At 43.1% G+C, this 25,220-nt stretch overlaps 2 protein-coding genes across 2 annotated transcripts; one reads left to right on the forward strand and one right to left on the reverse strand.

The window, feature by feature from the left end:
* Window positions 1-6,168: 6,168 nt before the first annotated feature.
* On the reverse strand, window positions 6,169-8,285 carry mrm2 (mitochondrial rRNA methyltransferase 2). The gene is made up of 2 exons (XM_056288562.1): window positions 7,979-8,285; window positions 6,169-7,657 (listed from the first exon to the last, which is right to left on the reverse strand). The coding sequence occupies exons 1-2, from the start codon at window positions 8,277-8,279 to the stop codon at window positions 7,227-7,229; spliced, it is 732 nt and encodes a 243-aa protein (XP_056144537.1). The 5' UTR covers window positions 8,280-8,285; the 3' UTR covers window positions 6,169-7,226.
* Window positions 8,286-9,203: 918 nt separating this feature from the next.
* nudt1 (nudix (nucleoside diphosphate linked moiety X)-type motif 1) lies at window positions 9,204-25,051 on the forward strand. The gene is made up of 4 exons (XM_056287937.1): window positions 9,204-9,413; window positions 10,760-10,916; window positions 22,620-22,765; window positions 23,893-25,051. Exons 2-4 carry the CDS (start codon window positions 10,765-10,767, stop codon window positions 24,063-24,065), a joined length of 471 nt encoding a protein of 156 aa, XP_056143912.1. The 5' UTR covers window positions 9,204-9,413; window positions 10,760-10,764; the 3' UTR covers window positions 24,066-25,051.
* Window positions 25,052-25,220: the final 169 nt, after the last annotated feature.

Here is a 25,220-nt window from a genome sequence, read left to right on the forward strand (position 1 = left end):
TGATAAACATTCTCATAAGTACATCACCCTGGGATGTATTTCACATTTGATATGCGATTGTCTATAAAATCCAAATCTATTGTTTGACCCACTTTAAGCAAACTCACAGGTCCTGTTTTCTGCCATTTATCATCCTTTCTTTAAATCTCAGGCTTCATTAACAAGGGAACACAATGTCAAAGAACACAATCCATATACTGTTGTTCTCTCTGTCTCCCCCTCTCTCTCCCTCTGTCTCCCTCCCTCCCACCCCCCTCTCTCTCTCCCCCTCCCTCCCTCCCATGCTGTCTTTCTCCTTCCCGCCCACTCTCTCTACCCCCCTCCCCCTCCCTCTCTCTCCCTTGCTCTCTTGCTCCCCCCCACCTCCAGCTACCACCATTAACCCCTCCAACTCCTATTTCTTTTTCCATAGGACCCTTGTAACCTAACAAAAGCAAAGCTCATGAAGTGAGCACCTGGTCGCCCGCTGATCAGTTTCTGACATGTTTGCTGTAACTGGGTAACATAATACCTGAACAGTCGCGAATATTCAATTGCATGCTTCCTTTTACCCTCACATACACACCGAAGAGGCCCTACATCCATTTGTGCACAGAAAAATGCACCGACAACATGTCAAATGCCTTGCCAAATCCTCTACATTGCAAACTGGAGATGGTGCCAATGACAAAAATTGCAACCAAACTGTTGCGGGGGTTTGGAGTTCATGAAACTGTGCAGATGTATGAAATTATCGTTACAGTAGTCATTACTGTGTTAGTGAATGCCTGCTTGGCTCTATCGGTATTTGGAGACCTGCTGTGGGAATGATGAATGTTGTCAGTTGAGTGTTTCATTTATGGCAACTCAGGTCAGCCCAGGGAATGACTAGAAAGATAGTACGATGAAATATTTCCATTTCTTTAATTTCCTGTCAATTTGACACATCAGGTGGGGTTTTATTTGTTATCGACACAAGGCTAAAATTGTTTCTTTAAGGAAAGAAAGATTAAAAAGCTTTGACTTTTCTCATATCCTGTCTATCAAATTGTGAGCGTTTGAACATAATTTGCTAATTGATATTCAAAGAACCATCAGTCCAAAGCTCATCAGCCATCTTGTATCCTGTATTCAAACAAGCACGCATGTGGCCAAGCAAAGCCATGTTGGTTTCAAACCAAACATTTTGATTTAAAGCTGATGGGTCTTTTGGACGAGGGTGAGTGGACTGAGAAAACCAAGTGGAAGCAGTCTATAATCATCATCATCGGTCACTCAGGGTCAAGTATGACCGTCCTCCCTCTGGGTCTTCAGGTGGGCATAGAGGCCGATCCTGGAGCTGCATAATGGGAGGACGCCTGCAGGTGACAGCTTTTTACATGGGGTGGCTGATGCACCTGCAGCCACTACATGGTCCTTGGCAGGTCAGGAATCAGGAATCAGAATAATGTATTGTCATTTCTTTCATGTACTTGCATATACAAAAGAATCAAAATCCCGTTTTCCCCCAGCCCACAGCAGTGCAACACAAAAGACAAAAACACACATCCCAAATTTCCCAAAAAAAATGACACCACCAAAAACATACAAAAACGGAGAGAACAAAGCAAAAAATAAACCACACACAAACAGCTAACAACACAGTCCACTTAGTGCAACACAGTCCACAAATTCCACTGTTCAGAGAACAAACGCCAGCCTGGATGACTGTCGGAACTGTCAGTCTGCATGGACTAGCAGTTTAGCCTGCCCCGCTTCAGACCGCCCTCTGTGTTTCCTCCTCAGGTGCAGCTCTGGCAGGGCCGTCCCTGGGCCCACTGGATGCAGCAGACCAGGCTCCCCCAACCGATCCAACGCCAGCTCTCCCAGCCAGACACCTTCGACACACCTCCCCGCACTCCACACAATGACACTAAAACACAGTCAATGCTCGGCAAGACTGCTGCCAGACTGCCCTCAATGTTATCAGAACTGCCAGTCTGCGTGGGCTAGCAGTTAGCTTAGCCTGCCCCTCTTCTGTGTCCTGTCAGACTGCCCTTGGAGTTACATCTTTGGGCGCAGCTCCGGTCAGGGATGTGGTCCCTGGGCCCACAGGATGCAGCAGACCAAGGTCTCCCAGCCGATCCAGGATCGGCTTTCCCAGCCATCAAACAAAGACAAAACAAACTACAAACTTAGACACAGATTTGGACAAAGACACTGCATGGATGGTACTAGGTGAGGCCGCTGCAAACGTAACTTCGCACCACCATCTTCCCAGACCGGTACTGGGTGAGGGCGCTGCAAACGTGAATTCACACCGGCATCTGCCCACACCGGAAGCAGAAAGCGGTGGTGGCCAGAGTCCAATGGCATGGAGAACCAAAACGATTGAGGACCATCCTCTGTTCCAGCCTTCATCCGCCTTCACTGCCGTTGTGACCTGGAGACATCTTCCACCACTTCCACCGTTGAGGTCTTTGTTGGATTGCGCTTCATCTGGAACCACCCCCTTGATCTATCCACCTTGGGTGACCCTACAAGGAGCCAGGTTCTGGACAGCATAGCTCTTGGCATCATTGGTACACACAAGCTTCTCCACCATGGTAAGGTGGCAATCCAGGAGAGGTCTCTATAATGACATTAAGTGAACATTTTCCTGTATATATAGCGTTTTTTTCCGAAACAGTCAATGGTGTTGTGAGTGCTCGACTAATGAGGAGCGGAATACAGGAAAAAAATATTTTAATGCATAGCAGTACAGGCCTGTTTCATGCGTCTCGCACTCATCAGGTGCTAATGTTTTTTTTCACAAGTAATCATAAGTTTATGTTGCTCAGCATCACGCCCCTAATTTCGGTTGGACAGTGACCAATCAAATGGGGAAACATTCAAATTGGTTGCTGTGCATCATTGGTTGCTGTGCATCATAAGTACCTACCCCATTAGTTGTTATAATTTGAATGTTTCCCCATCTGATTGGTCACTGTCCAACCGAAATTAGGGTCATGATGCTGGGCAACGTAACTGTATGATTCTTTTGGAAAAAAACATTAGCAGCTGATGAGTGCGAGACGCACGAAACAGGCCTGTACTGCAATGCATTAAAATCTCTTTTCCTTTATCCAGATACAGGAAAAAAAGTTTTCCTGTATCTGTGTTGATATTCCGCTCCTCATTAGTTGAGCACTTATAACACCATTGGCGGTTTTGTAAAAATACGCTATACATATATATATATATATATTATAAATCCTCTCCACTTACACAATGTGTTTACATACAAAGTTTGCAGGACTGGATCATAACACTGTCCAGCTCACAGTTCATATAGGTTTTAATACACATCCTCCCACAACCTTAAACACAATGACTGACAGACGATTTCAGAAGTTCCCACGTTGGGAAGAGTCATCCAGCAAATAAGATTAGGTATTTTCATACTTGTGTCTTTGTCAATCGTGTCTTATCATGATTATGATAAGCTGCTTTTTAAAAATAAAGCAGGATAGAGGTGCACCAAGTTTGTTTAAAACAGGATATCTGGAAAATTAATTCACCATTAAGACATTGGACAAATAATGTACATTTAAATGCCTTCAAGGAAAACCAAATTCAAGCATTTCAGGTAGAAATATCAGCACAGAAGAGATTCATTTTCAAAATGTAGGCTATCATAGAGGCAGATCAATATAAGCGGGTCATATGCTCTCCACCTAGTTAATTAAGTAAAATCTGTAGATGGGCACTACAACCATGCCCTCCACCGTGCTGCTGAAAACAAGCACAGACTCAGAAAAGAGTGAGTTACCAGAAAGGCCCAAACTACGTCCTCAACCACTTCTTCACACCTTTGCCCACATTGCCCCAAAATAAGCAGCTCCAGGATCAGCCTCTCCACCCACCTGAAGACCCACAAGGACCCAGAAGAAGGACAGTCGTACTCAACCCCGAGTTACCACCGACTATGAGCTACATTCAACTCACCAGATGGACAGAAATCAACCCAGAATGAACCGTTATTCATTACTGGCCCCTGTGTTGCTCAGCTTCAATGATATTTCCATAAAGCCAATACTTAGTTTAGAAAGAAATGCCATCTAAATACCAAAGAGCTGCATAATCAACAAATAATGATACATATATGTAATTGGTCATCTCTTCTCTTCTCTGCCCATCAGGTTCATCAAGAGGCAAGGCCGATCCTCTCCATTCAAAACAATTACCTTTTACAGAGGTGACTCCCCCTCTTCTGATGAGCTAATTTTAGAAAGGCCATGAATGTTTCAGCACAGAACATATCACTCATCCTACAAGACAGAAGAAGGCCAAATGGAGGGTTTATTGATTTATTCATGTGGCCCTTCTCTGTCACTGGTACCATAAATGCAGGCAGATTAAGTCATAATAAGGTTTAGAAATTCTATTTCATGGAATAATGAAACTTCAGTGAACATCTATTTTGGGCTTGATCTGATTTCAGCTACTGTATTAATTTGCTGGTAATTTGAAGGACATCTCTTCATGAAGAAATACTCCATGGTCAAGCTGAAATAGCTGATTAATAAAATTGAGAACTTCTAATTTGTTAGAATGTACCTCATAGGTCTTATTAATCCTGTCCAGCTTTGTGTTTACTTATTCATGTCTTACACACAAACATTCATGAAAAAGAACTTCCCCTGCTTACAGAAACATTATTTTGTCATGCACAACATCCATCCATCCATCCATTATCCATACCACTTATCCTGCTCTCAGGGTCACGGGGATGCTGGAGCCTATCCCAGGAGTCATTGGGCAGCAGGCAGGGACACCCTGAACAGGCTGCCAGGCCATCTCAACCCCCCTCCCCCACACCACACCACACACACGCACACACAAACGGACAATTTAGTATGGCCGATTCACCTGACCTACATGTCTTTGGACTGTGGGAGGAAACCCACACAGACACAGGGGGAACATGCAAACTCCACACAGAGGATGACCCGAGACAACCCCCAAGGATATACTACCCCAGGGCTCAAACCCGGGACCTTCTTGCTGTGAGGCGACCACGCTAACCACTGTGCCACCATGCTGCCCTGGAAGAAGACATTAAAATCCTGGTTTTCATACCACTTCCTCAAACTTAATAGTGATAAAACCGAGGTCCTTAGTAGGTACTAAATCTACTTTGACTAAACCTGATAGTTTTCCCTAACTATTGACAATTCTATAGTTCCTCCATCGCCTCAGGTTAAGAGTGTGGGTGTCATCTTGGACAGCACATTATCTTTTGTAGCTCACATCAACAATGTTACTCGGTCTGCATACTTCCACCTACGCAATACTAATTGGCTTCGCCCGTCACTTACACCTAACAGCACAGCCATACTCACTCACACCGTGGTTACATCCCGTAGTGACTACTGCAGTTCTATCTTCTTTGGTCTTCCTTCAAGTGTCTTCATAAACTTCAATTGGTCCAGAATTCAGCTGCCCGTATCATTACCAGAACTCCATCCATAGATCATATCACTCCTGTTCTTCAGCAACTCCATTGGTTCCCTGTTAAATACTGTATTGACTTCAAGATCCTCCTCCTCACCTTTAAAGCCCTTAATAGCCTAGCTCTGTATCTTTCTGAACTCCTTCACATCCACACACCCTCCCACACTCTGTGATCCTCTTCTGCTCTCCAACCCACTACACTATTGGCCCGCTTGACTACCATGGGGTCTAGAGCCTTCCGTCATTCTGCCCCCTGCCTATGGACCTCTCTCCCATAAGACATTCACAACATTGACTCTTTCAACCTTCAAATCCCATCTCAAAATGTACCTTTTCAAACTGGCAAATTCAGTCTGATCCACACTTCACTGAGTTTTGTGCAGATGACGATTTTATACTTAGCTGTTGTATTAACTTTTTATTGTCTACCCTGCTGTTTTGATTTTATGCTGTCTGATACAGTGCTGCTTGTTTTTTTAACTGTGTTCTGTCAGGGTGTCCTCAAGTGCTCTGAAAAACACCCACAAATAAAATGTATTATGATTATTATTATCCATTAAACATATTTAGAATTATATCCTCTGTTACTGGTCTATTAGGTCACTCTTGAAAATTGCATTAGAAACTGTTTCCTTCCAAAAGAAAGGAGAGCTGTGAGTACATGGTACATTGGAGGCTAATCAATGTCATCTTAGGAGAGAGGGTGCCGTGCATTGTACCACTTTATTTTGAAATAATCATCATCATGTCACTCCAGTTATGAGGCAATGACAACTTTCCCATTTAATCTCATAACACTGCTCCTATACAATAGGATGGGTTAAAAGCAGAAGACAAATCTCATTGTAACCAAACAACTGTACAATGACAAAAATGTGGCTTTTAAAAAAAAAGGGAAAAAATGGTACCGACAGAGAATCAGCCAATCAAGCCTTAAAAAAAATGGTTTCAAAACACTGTGCAGAATTGGGTAAGAGGAAAAATTAGAACTTTTAATGACACAAAAGGTAGCTCCCCAGTAACCAACTCACTGGATTTAGATATGAAAGACTAATTTAAAGAAGAATCCGTGATGGTAGCCGGTCTGAGATCACATAACATGAAAAGGACATTGTTATGCTGTGACAGAGCCCGGCCATGTTTGTTGTGCTCTGAGCTTCACTAGCACCCTCTTTCATTTATCATGCTGTTTTTCCTTTAAAAACTCATAATGAGAGGATGATTTCATATTTCTACATGGCTAGCAGTGCAAATTATTGGCATAAGCACCACTGGCAAATGACTTTCTGCTACAAAACAAATTCCACACTGACTTTGAGGAGCAAATACTCAGCAAACAATAACTTGAGAGAAAACACAGGGTGAGGCTATTAAGGGACGCCACCCTGGAGAGTTTGGCGTAGGTTTACAAATTTTATTGATGGGATTTTTTTTTTTTACTGTTGATTCTTACTGTTTGTATGGATAAAGTCAATCTGTGCAGTGAACCAGTTGAGTTGGTGTAGCTGGGCTATCACAGCTAAGCCTTTATGTTACTTCAAGAGTGCCATCTTCTGGTGCATGTTTTACCAAGGGCCCTGTCTTCCATTCATGTTCATTCTATTCACCAGTGCTGATCAACAACATATTTGATTGTCCTGTGAATTTCACAAGGACATCTAAATGCAAGGTACAACAGCTGTCACACACTTTAACAAATAATTTAGAATGCAGTTTGATTAGAACCAGGAGATAAACATAAGAAGAAGAAAAAATAACCTGGATGAAAACAATCATTTCGCCGGCTTTTTGTACATTCTAGCAAGGAAAAAAAGCTCAGCTGAATCCTTCCTGCAGGCTTTTGGCTTTAATACCCTAACACCGCTGAAAACATCGGACAGCTTCTCCTGGAGTTTAGGAGCGAAAATGCCATCCCAGTATTTACAGACCAGAGTGCCCTCTGGCTGTAAAACCCTCTCAGCCAGGTCTAGCAAAGTGAAACACATAGTGATGAGCTTCTCATGGTCCATCTCTTTAAAGCCACTGGCATTGGGTGCCATGTCACTCAGGATGACATGAGCTTGTTTGTTGGGGAGAAGTTCCAGTATCCTGGCATGTGTAACAGGGTCAGTAATGTCATGACTGGACAAAAAGTGGGCCCCGTCCAGAGATGCTATGTTGAGGAGATCGATCCCAATAACTGTACCACATGGCAAATCCGTATCTAGAATGAAAGAAAAAAAAGTGTTGTCTTAATTCACAATGACATCTACCACTAATAAACCACTTGCAATACTTCATTTCGTGAAAAATATTTTGTAAGTGTGTAATAATAAATATTGCAGTGATAATAGTGGTTTCACTATTTGTACATGTCCAATAGTCAGGTTTGGCTTATTTTATAATCCATCTGATATCTTCATACCTGCTGTAACACAAATCAAGTTCCCTGATGGGGATTATTTAAATACAATCTCATCTTGCCTTATTTTATGTCAGCCTCAAACATCTCAATTCCATAGATTCCTAGAGAGAAATCACTCACTTTTCCCGTTTGAATTGACCCTCTCAACAGCTACTTGACTCCAAGCACCCGGCGCAGCGCCACAATCAACAACGCTGTATCCCGGTCTCAAAATGTCAAATCTGTCGTCTATCTCCAACAGCTTGAAGGCACTTCGGCACCGGTAATTAAGGTCATGAGAAGCCTTTACAAAAGGATCGTTCAGCTGCCGAAAGAGCCAGTGCTGCGCTGTCGTAGTTCTGCCTTTCAGTGTTTTGGGGCTCTTCTTCAAGAGACGTAGTGAGGTGTGCAGACATCTCTTATGGACAGCGGACAACCACATTGTTTGACAGCTAGCAACATTGCTAGTGTAGCGTACGGTCAACTGCGCATGCGCGAAAGTAAAACTTCCAATTGGTCGATACTCCCTGTTTTTGTGTTTTTTTTTATATGGGAAACTGGCTGAAATAAATAGTTCCTAGTTCGCTATTGATAGTCTACACCTTTGAGTCCATTCGCAGTATTTGACGTGTTCTCAACAGTAATGAAAATGTTTTTGTGGCTTTCCTAATACATTTCATTGTTTGGAATTAACAGAGCTGCCCTAATTAGACACAATAATTCTCTAGGTTTTTAGTCCTAAAACACACGAGTATTTTTAAACCTATGTATCTATTTATTATCTAATTTCTTTATATATATATATACACACACACACACACATATATATATATATATATATATATATATATATATATATATATATATATATACATATATATACATATATATACATATATATAAAACCAACTGGAAGATTAGACAATGATAATGGATGGCTGGATGGATGGGCTGATAGAGAGGCTGTGGGATCTCAAAACCTGACTAAACAGAGTCTTTGGTATTATAGCATAATTCGAGTAGAAAGGTATCATAGATGAAAGGTGCAAATCAAAAAGTTCAGAAGCATGGAGGACAGTTGCTGAGCTGTGTTTTACAAAATACAAAGTGTATATGCATCATGTTGGTGTTCAAATGACCTAATTTAGTCCATTTAAAGGCTGCAGACCATTGTTCCCGGGTCAAATTCCCCGCATATTCCACGTGAAAGGGTGTTATCTTAATACACAAGTCATTTCAATGATAGAACACGGTGCTCTAAAGCGGAGAAGATAAACCTCTGGTCTTCGCAGGAGCATGGACGGACAAGAAGTATGAACCGAGTCAAACTGGTTTCAAGTCGGGCACATTTAAAGGTAACGCTATAGTGCTGATCGTGTGTGTGGTGTGACTTGGCCATCGAAACTGGTACAGGACTTTGAAATCAGTATAAATTTGTATAAATACACACGTAACGCACAACACACGAGGCTGCTCGGTGTAAGAGCGAGTTAGTTATTCATCGCGAAAATCAGCTTCTGCCGTCTGCACACTCATTTCCCCGCTCAGGTTGGACCACTATTTGTCAACGTCGAGAGTGAGTACGTCGAGATGCTTGAAGTGTTGAATGTGCACACTAATAATGAGGGGCGATGTTGGCATGAAAACTATGATGGGGGGGCCACATAATATTCACTCAAGGAAATGATGCGGTCTTACCGTAGAGATATAGTCACACGACGAACAACCTGCGCGCTAGCGAGAGATGGAGAGGCATGCTGTATCTTTGATTTTAGTCCGTTGAGGTTTTATTTACGAACGCGAAAAAACATCTCTTAATTCTTGAAAGATGACAAAGTCATGCGGTCACTGTGGTGTCAAACTTTTTTATTTTCCTTTTTTGCTCAAGGGTTAAAGTGCTAAATCTTATTGTGGTTAAATAACTGACGTGTTTCATCATGATGATTATCGTAACTTAACATTGGCCACCATATCCGTCCCAGTAGACGTGTAGCCAGTAGGTCTACAGAGGTACAGGCTAGATGAAGAGAGAGCTTGTCAACCGTGCCCAGCAGCAGCATATCTTGTATTTTGTACTTTGTTAAATTTAAAGAAATTGGTTTTGAACAGCAGTAAATGAATGAATGGGGGGGGTGGAATGGTGAGGATGCAAGGAATAGAGGTGACAAAGGTGTATGGATTTAAATACTTGGGGTCAACTGTCCAAAGTAACAGGGAGTGCAGAAAAGAGCTGACGAAGAGAGTGCAGGCAGGGTGGAGAAGCATGTCAGGAGTGATTTGTGACAGAAGGGTACCAGCAAGAGTTAAAGGGAAGATGGTAATGAGACCAGCTATGTTATTTGGTTTGGAGACAGTGGCACTGACGAAAAGACAAGAGGCGGAGCTGGAGGCGGCAGAGTTGAAGTTGCAAGGATTTTCATTGAAAGTGACGAAGAAGGACAGGATTAGGAACGATTATATTAGAGAGACGCTCAGGTTGTGGGAGGAGAGATGCTGGGTATATTGGGAGAAGGATGCTGAATATAGAGCTGCCAGGGAAGAGGAAAAGAGGAAGGCCAAAGAGGAGGTTTATGGATGTGGTGAGAGAGGACATGCAGGTAGGTGGCTGGTGTGACAGAGGAAGATGCAGAGGACAGGAAGAAATGGAAACGGATGATCTGCTGTGGCGACCCCTAACGGGAGCAGCCAAAAGTAGTAGTAGTAAATTCTGAACAGCAGTAACACAGTTATGATCGTGACAATTGGGTTTATCATAAACACACCAAATTTGCCATACAGTGTTTATGGTACGCTGTTTGTTTTGGTAGTACAGTGCCATATGCTAAGACATCACGATATTTTTTATAACAACACCTTCTTGCGGTGGGGTTGTGTGATGACAACATTAAAGAAACCGATATTGAACTGTTATTGCTTAAACAGGTGACATGTTGACCCCCAAGCTGCTGACACTAGTGCTGGTGGTTGAGCCGCAGCGAGTGCTGCTGGGCATGAAGAAGAGAGGCTTCGGAGCAGGCAAATGGAATGGCTTCGGAGGCAAAGTGCAACCTGGAGAGACCATCGGAGATGCTGCGAGACGGTAAACCAATTTGTCAATGATTATTACTGTTGTTGTCTGTGTTGCTGTTGTTGTTGTTGTTTTGAAGAAATTATAAAAAGCTGCTGTCTGGAGTGCCAACTGTCTCACATCCAAAGACTTGATAACTTTAAAATCTATCTGTGACCACTTTCAGAGACAGGGGTCTCCAATGTCTTCTAACTGATGGCAACAGGGCCTTCAGTATGCCATGGAGTATATGTGCATACTACATGAAATAAAATTCACAGCCTTATTCATTCACGCGAAATGTAAAGACAGCCTGAATGACATTAGCAACAGTTGTTCTGCCCAAGAGCCCTCTGGTTGGTGGGTCAAAAGAAAAAAGAAAAAAGGGGTCAATTCCCAAACTTTGGGAGGGAGGCCCGATAAGACAGAGATTTTCCTGACCAAAAATGAAGAGAAGATGGTACCTGTGGGCCGAGGAGGGAAATTATGTATGATTTATAAGTATAGTGTTAAGGCTATTTTGATTTAACAAATAAAAGGAGAGTTGATTAAATGAATAGCAAAACGAAACATAGTGAACAACTATAATAAATGAATGGGTATGTAGTGAATAATCATGCCGTCCTCACTATGCCCGAGCCAGCTGAAAGCCTCTGACTACTGAGGGCCAAAACCTTTGGCTCTATGTTTGTTTGAAGTTCTGGGAAGACATAATTAAAAAGTGATGTCAAATCACTCATAAGACCTGGCACGTCATCTTAATAATTTATCTGTGTCAATAGACTCCTAAGAACCCAGCAGCAGAGCCATAAATAATGACTCGCCTTGACTCCTCATCTCAACTCCTAACTTCCTTCAGCAGCAGTACCCTCCTCCTCTGCGCATTCACCTTCACACCTGATATGTACCGTATATGTACCCTTGTTAGAAATGTGAATTATGCGTTTTAATGACTGGTACACTTGTTGCTAATTAGATTACATGATGTTGCACCATATTTTCCGCTTCACTTCCTCTTCATCTTCCTTGCAAACTGTTTAAGAAATACTGTGATTCTATAAGCCATATCTGCAAATTTGGAAATTTAAACTACTACTACTACTATTTTCGACTGCTCCTGTTAGGGGTCGCAACTGCGGATCATCCGTTTCCATCTCTTCCTGTCCTCTGCATCTTCCTCTGTCACACCAGCCACCTGCATGTCCTCCCTCACCACATCCATAAACCTCCTCTTTGGCCTTCCTCTTTTCCTCTTCCCTGGCAGCTCCATATTCAGCATCCTTCTCCCAAATACCCAGCATCTCTCCTCCACACATGTCCAAGCCATCTCAATCTTGCCTCTCCTGCTTTGTCTCCAAACCGTCCAACCTGAGCTGTCCCACTAATATAATCGTTCCTAATCCTGTCCTTCTTCGTCACTCCCAATGAAAATCTTAGCATCTTCAACTCTGCCACCTCCAGCTCCACCTCCTGTCTTTTTGTCAGTGCCACTGTCTCCAAACAATATAACATAGCTGGTCTCACAACCATCTTGTAAACCTTCCCTTTAACTCTTGCTGTTCTGTTGCAAATCACTCCTGACATGCTTCTCCACCCACTCCACCCTACCTGCACTCTCTTCTTCACGTCTCTTCTGCACTCCCTGTTACTTTGGACAGTTGACCCCAAGTATTTAAATTCATACGCCTTCATCACCTCTATTCCTTGCATCCTCACCATTCCACTGCCCTCCCTCTCATTCACACATAGGTATTCCGTCTTGCTCCTACCAACTTTCTCCTCTTCTCACCTCCACCTCTCCAGGCTCTCCTCAACTTGCACCCTACTCTCGCTACAGATCACAATGTCATCCGCAAACATCATAGTCCACGGAGACTCCTGCCTGATCTCGTCTGTCAACCTGTCCATCACCATTGCAAACAAGAAAGGGCTCAGAGCCGATCCTTGATAATAACAATAATAATAATAATAACAATATATCAAACATATATAGCGCTTTTCTAACACTCAAAGTAGCTTTACAATAAACAGCAGTGAAACAAGACAACAGATAAATATAGCACAAACAGACAGGGGTGGATGGGAAAGGGGGGGGGGGCTACGAAAGAGAGAAGTGGCAGGCACACACGACACCAGAAGTACTCTCTGACTTAAACAGATACAAAAGGGCAAAAAAGAAAAAAAGAACAGCTCTGTAGACGTTGATTTTCTGTAGGGGCTTACTCCCGTAGCCTATTCCTCTCCCGAGGTATCCACTAGGCAGTGACACTATTTAAACCATAGCTGGGGGCTGGTTCGTGGGCATCAGGGAATATTCACACACTGGTGGGCCTGCGTACCTCACGTCTAGGGGCCAGACCTCCTCCGAGTCCCTTGTGGTTCAGCCAGGATCCAAGGTGTACCCAGTTACCGTGTGTCGCCACAAGGAGGCACCACATAGAGCTTGCTGTTGGAGAGGCTATGTACTGACAGGGAGAGACTTACTTGCTCGGCTCTCCTGTTTGCATTTCTGCTAGCCAGCGGTGAAGGTTGAGAGAGACGTGACAGGCACAGAACACTACACCAACACACTAGACGTTTCACAACAACCTCCACCCAGTGGCGCCCCCAGAAATGTTTCATAGGGGTGGCCAAATGGGGCCACTGAAAATCTTGGGGTGGCACACCAAAACCAAAAGCCATGACTGAATTTTGGGAATTCTATGATGCTGTTGTAGTATACTGTATAGCCTAGTGGAAAACTGTCAATATGAGAGTTAAGAAAAATATACATTATTGATTTAAATGAACAGCACCTAATGCAAAATATCAGATAGAAGCATATTATGCATAATCAGAAGCATATTCTGCATATGTGACTCGTGGCTGGGGGGCCAGCGGGGGGATAGTATCAGGGTGGCCGTGGCCACCCCTGGCCACCCCTTGGGGGCGCCACTGCCTCCACCTTGAACCCATATGTCATTCCAACCACACACCTCACCATTGTCACACTTCCCTGATACATGTCTTTCACCACTCCTACATACTTATCTGCAACTCCCAACTTCCTCATATAATACCACACCTCCTCTCTCTGCACCCTGTTATATGCCTTCTCTAAATCCAAAAAGACACAATGTAACTCTTTCTGGCCTTCTCTGTACTTCTCAATCAACATTCTCAAAGCAAACATCATATCTGTGGTGCTCTTTTCGTGGCATGAAGCCATACTGCTGCTCGCTAATCATCACCTCTCCGCTTAACCTAGCTTCTATTACACTTTCCCATATCTTCATGCTGTGGCTGATCAACTTTATACCTCTGTAGTTGCTACAGTTCTGCACATCGCCCTTATTCTTGAAAATCGGTACCACTATGCTTGTTCTCCACTCCTCAGGCATCCTCTCACTTTCCAAGATTGTGTTAAACAATCTCGTTAAAAACTCCATTGCCATCTCTCTTAAACGCCTCCACAGGTATGTCATCAGGACCAACTGCCTTTCCACTGTTCATAGCTGCTCTCACTTCCTCATCGCTAATCCATTGCACTTCCTGATTCACTATCCCCACATCATCCAACCGTCTCTCTCTCTCTAATTTTCTTTATTCATCAGCCCCTCGAAGTACTCCTTCCACCTTCTCAACACACTCTCCTCACTTGTCAGCACATTTCCATCTCTGTCCTTGATCGCCCTAACCTGCTGCACATCCTTCCCAGCTCAGACCCTCTGTCTAGCCAATCAGTACAAGTCCTTTTCTCCTTCCTTAGTGTCTAACCCTCTCATACAACTCACCATACACCTTTTCCTTTGCCTTTACCACCTCTCTCTTCACTTTATGCTGCATCTGCTTGTACTCCTTTCTACTTTCTTCATCTCTCTGACTATCCCACTTCTTCTTTGCCAACCTCTTCCTCATTTGCTGTACTTCATCATTTCACCACCTAGTCTCCTTGTCTTCCTTCCTCTGTCCTGATGACACACCAAGTACCTTCCTAGCTCTCGCCCTCACTATTTCTGCAGTGCTTGCCCAGCCATGCGGCAACTCTTCACTTTCACCCAGTGCCTGTCTTAACTCCTCACTGAACTACACACAACAGTCTTCCTTCTTCAACTTCTACCATTTGATCTTTGGCTCTGCCTTCACTCGCTTCCTCTTCTTGGTCTCCAAAGTCATCCTACAGACCACCATCCAGTGCTGCCTAGCTACATTCTCCCCTGTCACCACCTTGCAGCCACCAATGCCTTTCAGATCATGCCTTCTACCTAAGTTATAGTCCACCTGTGTGCACTTCCCTCCACTCTTGTACGTGACCATGTGTTCCTCCCTCTTCTTGAAATATGTATTCACCACAGCCATTTCCATCCTTTTCGCAAAATCCGCCACCACCTGTCCTTCCACATTTCTCTCCTTGACACCATACCTGTCCATCACCTCCTCATCACCTCTGTTCCCTTCACCAACATGCCGATTGAAGTCCACTCCAATCACCACTCTCTCCTCATTGGGTACCCTCTCCACCACTTCATCCAACTCACTCCAGAATTCCTCTTTCTCTTCCATCTCACACCCAACTTGTGGGGCATATGTGCCGATAACATTCATCAATACACTTTCAATTTCCACCTTCATACTAGTTGCTCTGTCTGACACTCTTTTTACCTCCAGCACACTCTTGACATATTGTTCCTTCAGAATTATCCTACCCCATTTCTCCTCCCATTCGCACCATGGTAGAAGACTTTGAACCCATCTCCAATGCTGCTGGCCTTACTCCCCTTCCACCTGGTATGCCTACCTTTTTTCTTTCCATCATATCAGCCAGCTCTCTCCCTATACCAGTCATAGTGCCAACATTCAATGTTCTGACTCTCACCTCCACACTCCTACCCTTTCACTGCCTCTGGACATGCCTTCCCCCTCTCCTTCTTCTTCGCCCAACAATAGCATAGTTTCCACCAGCACCCTGCTGGCCAACAGTACAAGTGGCGGTTGTTGGTAACCCAGGCCTTGACTGATCCGGTATGGAAATCTTACTTATGATCCACATATTTGATTTGGCAAAGATTTTACGCCAGATACCCTTCCTGATTCAACCCTCCCCATTTATCCAGGCTTGGGACCGGCACTAAGGATGCACTGGTTTGTGCATTCTCAGTGGCTGGGTTAAATTTGGAAATATAAGACTAATAGAATGAAATTAATGAACTTTTGTTGAAATATTTAGATGTGTTTGGGTGCAAAAGAAAACAAGATTCATCTGTCAGCTCACAGGACTCCCTATTTAAGTGCTATTTCACCTGTGGGTTAACATTAGATTAAGGTTAGGTTAAGATTAGGGTTAAGGTGAGAGTTAAGAGTTATAGTTAAGGTTAGAGCCAGGGTTGAGGTGGGGTTTAAGATTAAAATAAATAAATAAATAAAAAACAAGGTTGGAAAACATCATACTCGTGTGCTTGTTCAGTATCTTATTCCAAAACCATGGGCATTAATATGGAGTTGGTCCACTTTGCTGCTATGCTAAAACAGCCTCCAATCTTCTGGGAAGGCTTTCCTCTAGACTTTTGAACATGGCTGTGGGAATTCACTCCCATTCAGCCACAAGAGCATTAATGAGGTCAGGCACTGATGTTGGGGAGAAGGCCTGGATCACAGTCGGCGTCCCAATTAATCAGAAAGGTGATGGATGGGGTTGAGGTCAGGGCTCTGCGCAGGGCAAACTTGGCAAACCATGTCTTTGTGGACCTTGCTTTGTGCATGGGGGCATTGTCTTGCTGAAAAAGAAAAGAGCCTTTCTCAAACTATTACCACAATGTTTGAGGCACACAATTCTCTAGAATGTCATTGTATGCTGTAGCATTAAGGGGCCTAGCCCAAACCATGGAAAACAGCTCCAGACCATTATTCTGCCACCAAACTTTACAGTTGGCACTATGCATTCAGGCAGGTAGCATTTTCCTGGCATTCATCAAACCCAGATTGGTCCATCAGACTGCCAAATAGTGAAGCATGGTTCATCACTCTAGTGAACACCTTTCCAATGCTCCAGAGTCTAATGGTGTGCTTCACGCCGCTCTAGCCGATGCTTGGCATTGTGCATGGTGATCTTAGGCTTGTGTGTGGCTGCTTAGCCATGGAAACCCATTTTGTGAAGCTCCCAATGAACAGTTGTTGTGCTGACATTGCTTCCAGGGGCAGGTTGGAACTCAACAGTGACTGTCGCAACCGAGGTCTGAAAAATTTTACTTTCTACACACTTCAGCACTGTTCTGTGGTCTTGGTGTGTTCTCCCATTTCATGGCTGAGTTGTTGTTTCTCTGATGTGTTTCCACTTCACAATAACAGACTTATAGTTGACCGGGGCAGATCTCGCACGGCAGAAATCTGACGAACTGACTTGTTGGAAAAGAGGCATCTTATGACAGACATGATGAAGTCACTGAGCACGTCAATACGACCTATGTTTTTCTGTGGAAATTGCATGGATGTGTGCTTGATTTTATGCATCTTTCAGCAGTGGATGTGGCTGAAATAGCCAAATCCACTCATTAAAAGTGATGTCCACATACTTTTGGCCATATACTGTAGTTAAGTAAGGTGGCGTCATCCTGTCAAAATGGCGCACAAGTAGGGAGTCCCATTAGCTCACAGCCATCCAATTTCGCTGTGACATATGGTCCAGGGCACACAACTGATTGCAGCTCATTCTTCTTCAGCAGTTCTTTGGCAGTGTATTTTGGGATGTGCTTTGCAGGTTACGATATGGGACTTCCTACAGTAGTGCTTGAAAGTTTGTGAGCCCTTTAGAATTTTCTTAGGGTTAGAATTAGAATTTTAGTTAGGGTTAGGATCAGGAGTACTGTGGGAGTTAAGCTTGGAAATTCTTAAATTGGCATCATCCAGATAAAATGGCGTAGAATCCCATATGCAGTGGTGCTTGAAAGTTTGTGAACCCTTTAGAATTTTCTATATTTCTGCATAAATATGACCTAAAACATCCTCAGAATTTCACACAAGTCCTAAAAGTAGATAAAGAGAACCCAATTAAACAAATTAGACAAAAATATCATACTTGGTCTTTTATTTATTGAGGAAAATGATCCAATATTACATATGTGAGTGGCAAAAGTATGTGACCCTCTAGGATGAGCAGTTAATTTGAAGGTGAAATTACAGTCAGGCCTTTTCAATCAATGGGATGACAATCAGGTATTAGTGATCGCCCTGTTTTATTTAAAGAACATGGATCTATCAAAGCCTGATCTTCACAACACATGTTTCTGGAAGTGTATCATGGCAAGAACAAAGGAGATTTCTGAGGACCTCAAAAAAAGCATTGGTGAGGCTCATCACACTGGAAAAGGTTACTAAACCATCTCTGAAGAGTTTGGACTCCACCAATCCACAGTCAGACAGATTGTGTACAAATGGAGGAAATTCAAGACCATTGTTACCCTCACCAGGAGTGGTCGACTATCAAAGATCACTCCAAGAGCAAGGCGTGTAATAGTCGGCCAGGTCACAAAAGAACCCAGGGTAACTTCTAAGCATCTAAAGGCCTCTCTCACATTGGCTAATGCTAATGTTCATGACTCTACCATCAGGACAACACTGAACAACAATGGTGTGCATGGCAGGGTTTCAAGGAGAAAGCTACTGCTCTCCAAACAGAACACTGCTGCCCATCTGCAGTTTGCTAAAGATCCCATGGACATGCCAGAAGGCTGTTGGAAGAATGTTTTGTGGACGGATGAGACCAAAATAGAACTTTTTGGTTTAAAGGATATACAACGTAGTAAAGGTATGCTGATGAGCAACGAAAAGCAGAATATTCAGATGTGGACGTTGGAGATCACGTCCTGGTGAGACAAGAGAAGGTGGATAAGTTCAGTACAACTTTTGGCAAGATACAACATAAAGTAGTCAGTAAAAATGGAAACAAAGTAACCATTTAATTACCTACCAGAGCTCAGTACAGCAGAAACACAACCTGTGTGAATAAGCATATCACAGAGGGAACAGGGGACTAACAATTGGAAGATGGGAATGCTGGTTTGAACCCAGGGCAACAATCAGCTATAGACTCTTCCAGATGTCCTGCCACGCAAGCTGAACACAGCAGACCTTTAACAACTCCTCTAAGGCCTCTGTGGCAGAGGAACCCACCTGACAGACTGAAGGACTATGTCCTTACTTAAATCAAATGTATTGACTGTAGAAATTTTGAAGTAGAAGAAGATTCCAGAGATTATTGTTTTGGTTGTATTTGCAATTGGAAATTTTACTCATTTGAGAAAATTTGGTTATAAGATAAGAGTTTATATCCTAGTAAAAGGGGGATGTCATGTACTGAATGGTGTAATTTACCTTTAAGAGGAACTCTGTGATAGAGATAGGTAACTAAGGTAAGACATTTCATGTAACACACATCCGCAGTTGAGACATCAGTAAATGAGTTGGAGTTCAAAAAAGGTGTCCGTGGATGGTTCCGATAAACCTAATTCAAAGAATTTCGGTAAAGGAAGAAGTTACAAAATATAACGGGACACACAATGTACACTGCATGGACTGTTCCATGATGATTACTGGCAAGGTAAAGGGAGGTGATGTATGCTTCTTTGTTAACAATTCATGATGCAGTGACGTGGAAATAGCCTCTCAGTCCTGTTCGCCAGTGTTGAAACAACTAACAATGAGGTGAAGACCATTCTATCTCCGAAGGGAAGTTCCGTACGTGTTGTTAACTGCTGTGTACATACTGCTGCAAGCTACTGCCGCAGCAATGCTGGACAAACTGTGTGGAGCCATTAGCAGGCAGGAGAACTTGCACCCTGAGGCCATTTCATTTGTGATGGGGGACTTTAACCACTTTAACCTGAAATATTTGCTACCAAAATTTTACCAACATGTCACCTGCCCAACCAGAGGCAGTAAGACTCTCGACCACTTTTACTCCACAATCAAGGCAGCTTACAGGTCTATCCCATGACCTCACTTGGGGACATCTGACCACCTGTCAGTGCTCTTGCTTCCTGCCTACAAGCAGAAAGTGAAGTGTGTGCAGCCCACTGTGAGAACAGTACAGTGCTGGACTACAGAACACGAATCCAAACTTCAGGGATATTTTGAATCAACAGACTGGTCAATCTTTAAGGATTCAGCCTCGAGTTTGGATGGGTATGCTGAATCGGTCACTGGCTATGTTAGATTCTGTGTGGATAACTGTATCCCAGTACAGACCATTTGCTCCCACCACAACCAGAAGCCATGGATTAATAGCAGCATTCACCCAAGGTTGAGGGTGCATACCACTGCTCTTAAATCAGGGGACAAAGAATGCTACAAAAAAAAAATCTAGGTATGACTTAAGGAGAGCCATCAAGGCTGCTAAAAGACATTATAGGGACAAACTGGAAAATAACTACAGTGGCTATAACTCGCAGCGTATGTGGAGGGGGCTGCAGGCGATTATGGACTATAAATCTAAACCCAGTGTGCCTGTCAACACCTCTGCCTTTCTCCCAGTGAGCTTAGCAATCTTTATGCCCACTTTAAAGCTCACAACTTGGACCCAGTGACAGCCGCACAGTACCCACCCAATGAAGTCAATCTACAGGTGATAAGTAAAACTTCTGAAAGGGTTAAGGCTTATAAAGCTGCTGGCCCAGATGGCATCCTTCCTGTGTCCTCAAGGCATGTTACACTCAGCTATCTCAGATTTTACTGACATTATTAACCTGTCCCTGTCATTGTGTGTGGTCCCACTGTGTTTTAAGAAAACCACCATTGTACCTGTACCTAAACAAACAAAAAACACCTGTCTCTTGCCTTAATGATTACCGACCTGTTGCTTTGACCTCTGTTATTATGAAGTGCCTGGAATGACTGGTTATATCATATATAAAATATAACATTCCTGCTATCCTGGACCCATTATTATTGCCTACTGTTCCAACAGATCTGTAGATGATGCTATCTCACTTGCTCTGCATACTGCTTTAGTATACCTTGAAAAGAAAAAATACCTATATCAGAGTGTTGTTTATTAATTACAGCTCTGCTTTTAATAGAATTGTACCATCCAAACTGGTGTTGAAACGCAGAGGTCTGGGCAACTGTATCTGTAATTGGCTATTTGACTTCCTGACAGTCAGGGCCCAGACTATGAGATTAGGTAAAACATACTCATCTACATTAGTTCTTAAGACCGGTGTGCCTCAGGGCTGCTGTCTCACTCCTCTATCGTACAGTCTGTTTACACACGACTGTGTTGCCAAATATGACAACAGCATCATTAAATTGCAGATGACACCACAGAGATTGGACTAATAAGCGACAATGATGAGAAGACCTATAGGAGGGAAGTGGAAGATTTAACCATATAATAACCATGCCATGATAACAACCTCTTTCTAAATGTCAATAGGTTTTCCTGGGGACATCTGTGCCAGTTTATACAGGAAGTAAGTGGCTGTGGCAAACACCACAGGACTCCCTGCTCTCAGGTCTGGACGTTTACAGGTGGTTGGGATGTACTGTGTTACCTGCAAAATGTTGTCCCAAAACAAATTCAAATCAAAAATACATTCTGAATAAACTTGAAATAAATGAAGATACATGCCATTGTGCTGTGAACAAATTGTTTTCTAAAAGGAGATACATATGTCTTGCTTTTTGAAGGCTTTAAGGACTGCCCTATTGGGAAGTCTTGAAGCCCAGTGAGAAGGATCAGTAAGGTGGTACGTTTCTCAATACTGGAGCAATGAGCATTTGTGTCTTTGTGATTCTAAATTAGGCCTGACAGCGGCTCTATGAGATCTGGGTTCCCTTTTGTCGAACCCACCCTTTTAAGAGACATGTCTGATTTAACCTCATAACATCAGATTTTATAAGCCTGCTTGAAGTTGTATATTATTACATTACATTACAGTCATTTAGCCGACACTTTTATCCAAAGTGACTTACAGTAAGTGCATCATTTAATGTAGGAAATCAGGAGAACTACTAGTCATCAGAGGTCATAAGTGCATCTTCTCTCTAAACAAGCATCTAAGGGCAAAACCAGTGCTAAAGTAAAAGCGCAAGAAAGAGTTTTTTTTTTAAATGAGTGAATACAATAAGTGCTACAAGCAAGTAACAGGGTAGTAGTTCTTGAAGAGGTGAGTTTTCAACCTGCGCCAAAAGATGAGCAGCGACTCTGCTGTCGAGACATCAGTTGGGAGTTCATTCCACCACTGTGGGGCCAGGACAGAAAAGAGCCGTGACCGGGTCGATCGGCAGCAGGGGCCTCTGAGCGACGGGGCAACCAGGCGTCCTGAGGAAGCAGAGTGAAGTGGTCAGACGGGGGTGTAGTGATTGACCATGGCCTGGAGACAGGAAGGAGCTGTTCCTTTCACTGCCCTGTAGGCGAGCACCAGAGTCTTAAACTGGATGTGAGCAGCGACTGGGAGCCACTGTAGGGACATGAGAAGGGGAGTTGTGTGGGCGAACTTAGGATGGTATTATCTGTTTTATTATAAGTTTTACTATTGGAAGTGGAAGAAAATGACAGATGGGTGGACAATGTCAATAAGATATGAAGATGTTAGAGGAACCTTAACTGAACTTTGGGGTGGGCTAGCAGTGGGAGGGCAAAATAAGTCTTAATATTCTAAACATGTATTGCAAAACTCATTTTCAAACATATTTTGTTTGGATTTGGGTTTATTTTTGCTTTGGACACTATCCCTACTGTTGACCTTGTGTTTTCATTTTCAGAGAACTGCAGGAAGAAAGCAGCCTCACAGTGGATACTCTTGAAAAGATTGGAAATATCAAATTTGAATTTGTTGGAGAAACGGAGTTGCTTGACGTCCATATTTTCAGAGCCGATGCTTACAAGGGAGAGCCGAGTGAATCAGAAGGTATGTTTTTCTGTTGCACCATAGTTACAAATTGAACGTAGCCTTGATTTGGAGAATGTTTTCACATTTTCCAATCAAGAATTTACAGTAGTGACAACAACAATGTGACAACAATGCAACAGGGCAAATTAAGATATTGGGTAAAAAATAACTCATTTTGGGCATCCGGGTAGCGTAGCAGTCTATTCCGTTGCCTACCAATACGGGGATCGCCGGTTTGATTCCCTGTGTTACCTCCGGCTTGGTCGGGCATCCCTACAGACACAATTGGCCATGTCTGCGGGTGGGAAGCCGGATGTGGGTAAGTGTCCTGGTCACTGCACTAGCGCCTCCTCTGGTTGGTCGGGGTGCCTGTTCGGGGGGGGGGGACTGGGGGGAATAACATGATCCCTGGCGAAATGTCCCTCTGGCGAAACTCTTCACTCTCAGGTGAAAAGTAGTGGCTGGCGACTGACTCCACATGTATCAGAGGAGGCATGTGGTAGTCTGCAGCCCCCCCCCCGGATCGGCAGAGGGGGTGGAGCAACAACTGGGATGGCTCGGAAGAGTGGGTTAATTGGCCGGATACAACTGGGGAGAAAAGGGGGGAAAAATTAAAAAAAAGTCATTTCTGAAAGGGGGGAATTATTGATGATATATCGAAGGATAATAGAATTGTATCGATATTTCTTTTCTTGCCCTTTTGTATCTGTCCAAGTCAGAGAGTACTGTTGGCATTGTTTGTGGCTGCCACTTCTCCCTCTCATAGCCCTCCTTCCCATCCAACCCTGTATGTCTGTTAAGTTTATCGGTCGTCGTTTCACCCTATTTATTGTAAAACGACTTTGAGTATTAGAAAATCGCTATATAAGATTATTATTATTATCATTTCCTTTCTTACTTACATTTCTCCTTAACCATTTTGTGAGTCAGTTCCAGAATGTAAGGCTTTGCTGTTATAATTTGGAGTTTAATTTATTTATGATCATAAAAGAGAATTCTCTGTGGACTTAGCAATAATTTAGGTATGTCTGAATTAGTGAAAAAAATATGGGTATGAAAACAGGTATGGCCTTTTAAGATGTTACTGAAGATGATAAAAGCAATTTCACTACCACTCGTGAACTTTTTTTTTTTTTGCTTTACAGAGATGAGGCCTCAGTGGTTCGATATCGATTCCATACCTTTCAGTCAAATGTGGCCTGATGATATTCTATGGTTTCCACTGATGCTTCAGAAGAAGAAATTCGTCGGCTATTTCAAGTTTCAGGGTCACGATGTGATCCTCAGCCATAAGCTGGAGGAGGTGGAGGAGCTCTAAATTACTCAGCATCTGATTTCTACCTGAACTGATTCCATTCACACTGGCACCAAAACATCACCGGCCCTCCAAATGCCTTCCTTAATTAAATGCTGTGGCATTCCTGTTGCCCGTTGTTTATTGTTTAGTGGCATTTGGAGGAAGAGGTGGCAAGGCCCTGCTGTTTCAGCAGAACTTTGCAAATACTATTTGAAAATAGAAAACGCCTTTACATTTCTACAAGGCAAAATGTGCCCTCTTCCAACCATTCCTTTTTTCAAATGCAGGTAATGCTGGTTCTTAAGTGTCTTGTGCAAACAATTCATTTTAATACATCATGACTTGTATTATTTGAATGTAAAAGCAGTCATTGACAAACATACATATTTACTTTTAAGTTTAATATGGCATGTAATTATTTTTTTGTAAATTATTTAATGATCAATGCGGAAAGCAATGTCTACCTTTTACAATGACATATTTACGATATCTTTTATAACAATTTGATATGGTTTTCTCATGTTTGTGCACATTTGATTCCAAATAATTTGCCAAAATAAATGGCAATTTTTTATTATTTGCACCTAAGCATTTTTTTTTAGAAAGACTATGTAATTCATACATCATTGACTTAAACCTTCATCATTCACTCAAACAACAAATGTCCTAGGGCGTCCGGGTAGTGTAGAGGTCTATTCCATTGCCTACCAACATGGGGATCCTGGTTCAAATCCCCATGTTGCCTCCAGCTTGGTCGGGCGTCCCTACAAAGACAATTGGCCGTGCCTGCAGGTGGGAAGCCCGATGTGTCCTGGTCGCTGCACTAGTGCCTCCACTGGTCGGTCGGGGCACCTGTTCAGGGGGGAGGGGGAACTGGGGTGAATAGCGTGATCCTCCCATGTGCTACATCGCCCTGGTGAAACTCCTCACTGTCAGGTGAAAAGAAGCGGCAGGCGACTCAAAATGTATCGGAGGAGGCATGTGGTAGTCTGCAGCCCTCCCCAGATTGGCAGAGGGGGTGGAGCAGCAACCAGGAAGGCTCAGAAGAGTTGGGTAATTAGCCAGATACAATTGGAGAGAAAAGGGAGGGGAGGGGAGACAAAGAACAAAAAAAACAACAAATGTCCAAAGTTCTCTAAATGACATTTAAAAAAAAAACCCTAAAAAATATACCTC

This window comes from Lampris incognitus, chromosome 10, assembly GCF_029633865.1.
Source record: "Lampris incognitus isolate fLamInc1 chromosome 10, fLamInc1.hap2, whole genome shotgun sequence".
Classification (NCBI taxonomy): domain Eukaryota; kingdom Metazoa; phylum Chordata; class Actinopteri; order Lampriformes; family Lampridae; genus Lampris; species Lampris incognitus.

Excerpts from the sequence above, each read along its gene's own strand:
- mrm2 (XM_056288562.1), bottom strand. The coding sequence starts at position 8,279 with ATGTGGTTGTCCGCTGTCCATAAGAGATGTCTGCACACCTCACTACGT. Across the intron at positions 7,658-7,978 it reads GGTCAATTCAAACGGGAAAA|ATACGGATTTGCCATGTGGT; the intron begins GTGAGTGATTTC and ends CTTTCATTCTAG.
- nudt1 (XM_056287937.1), top strand. The coding sequence starts at position 10,765 with ATGTTGACCCCCAAGCTGCTGACACTAGTGCTGGTGGTTGAGCCGCAG. Across the intron at positions 10,917-22,619 it reads ATCGGAGATGCTGCGAGACG|AGAACTGCAGGAAGAAAGCA; the intron begins GTAAACCAATTT and ends TTTCATTTTCAG. Across the intron at positions 22,766-23,892 it reads AGAGCCGAGTGAATCAGAAG|AGATGAGGCCTCAGTGGTTC; the intron begins GTATGTTTTTCT and ends TTTGCTTTACAG.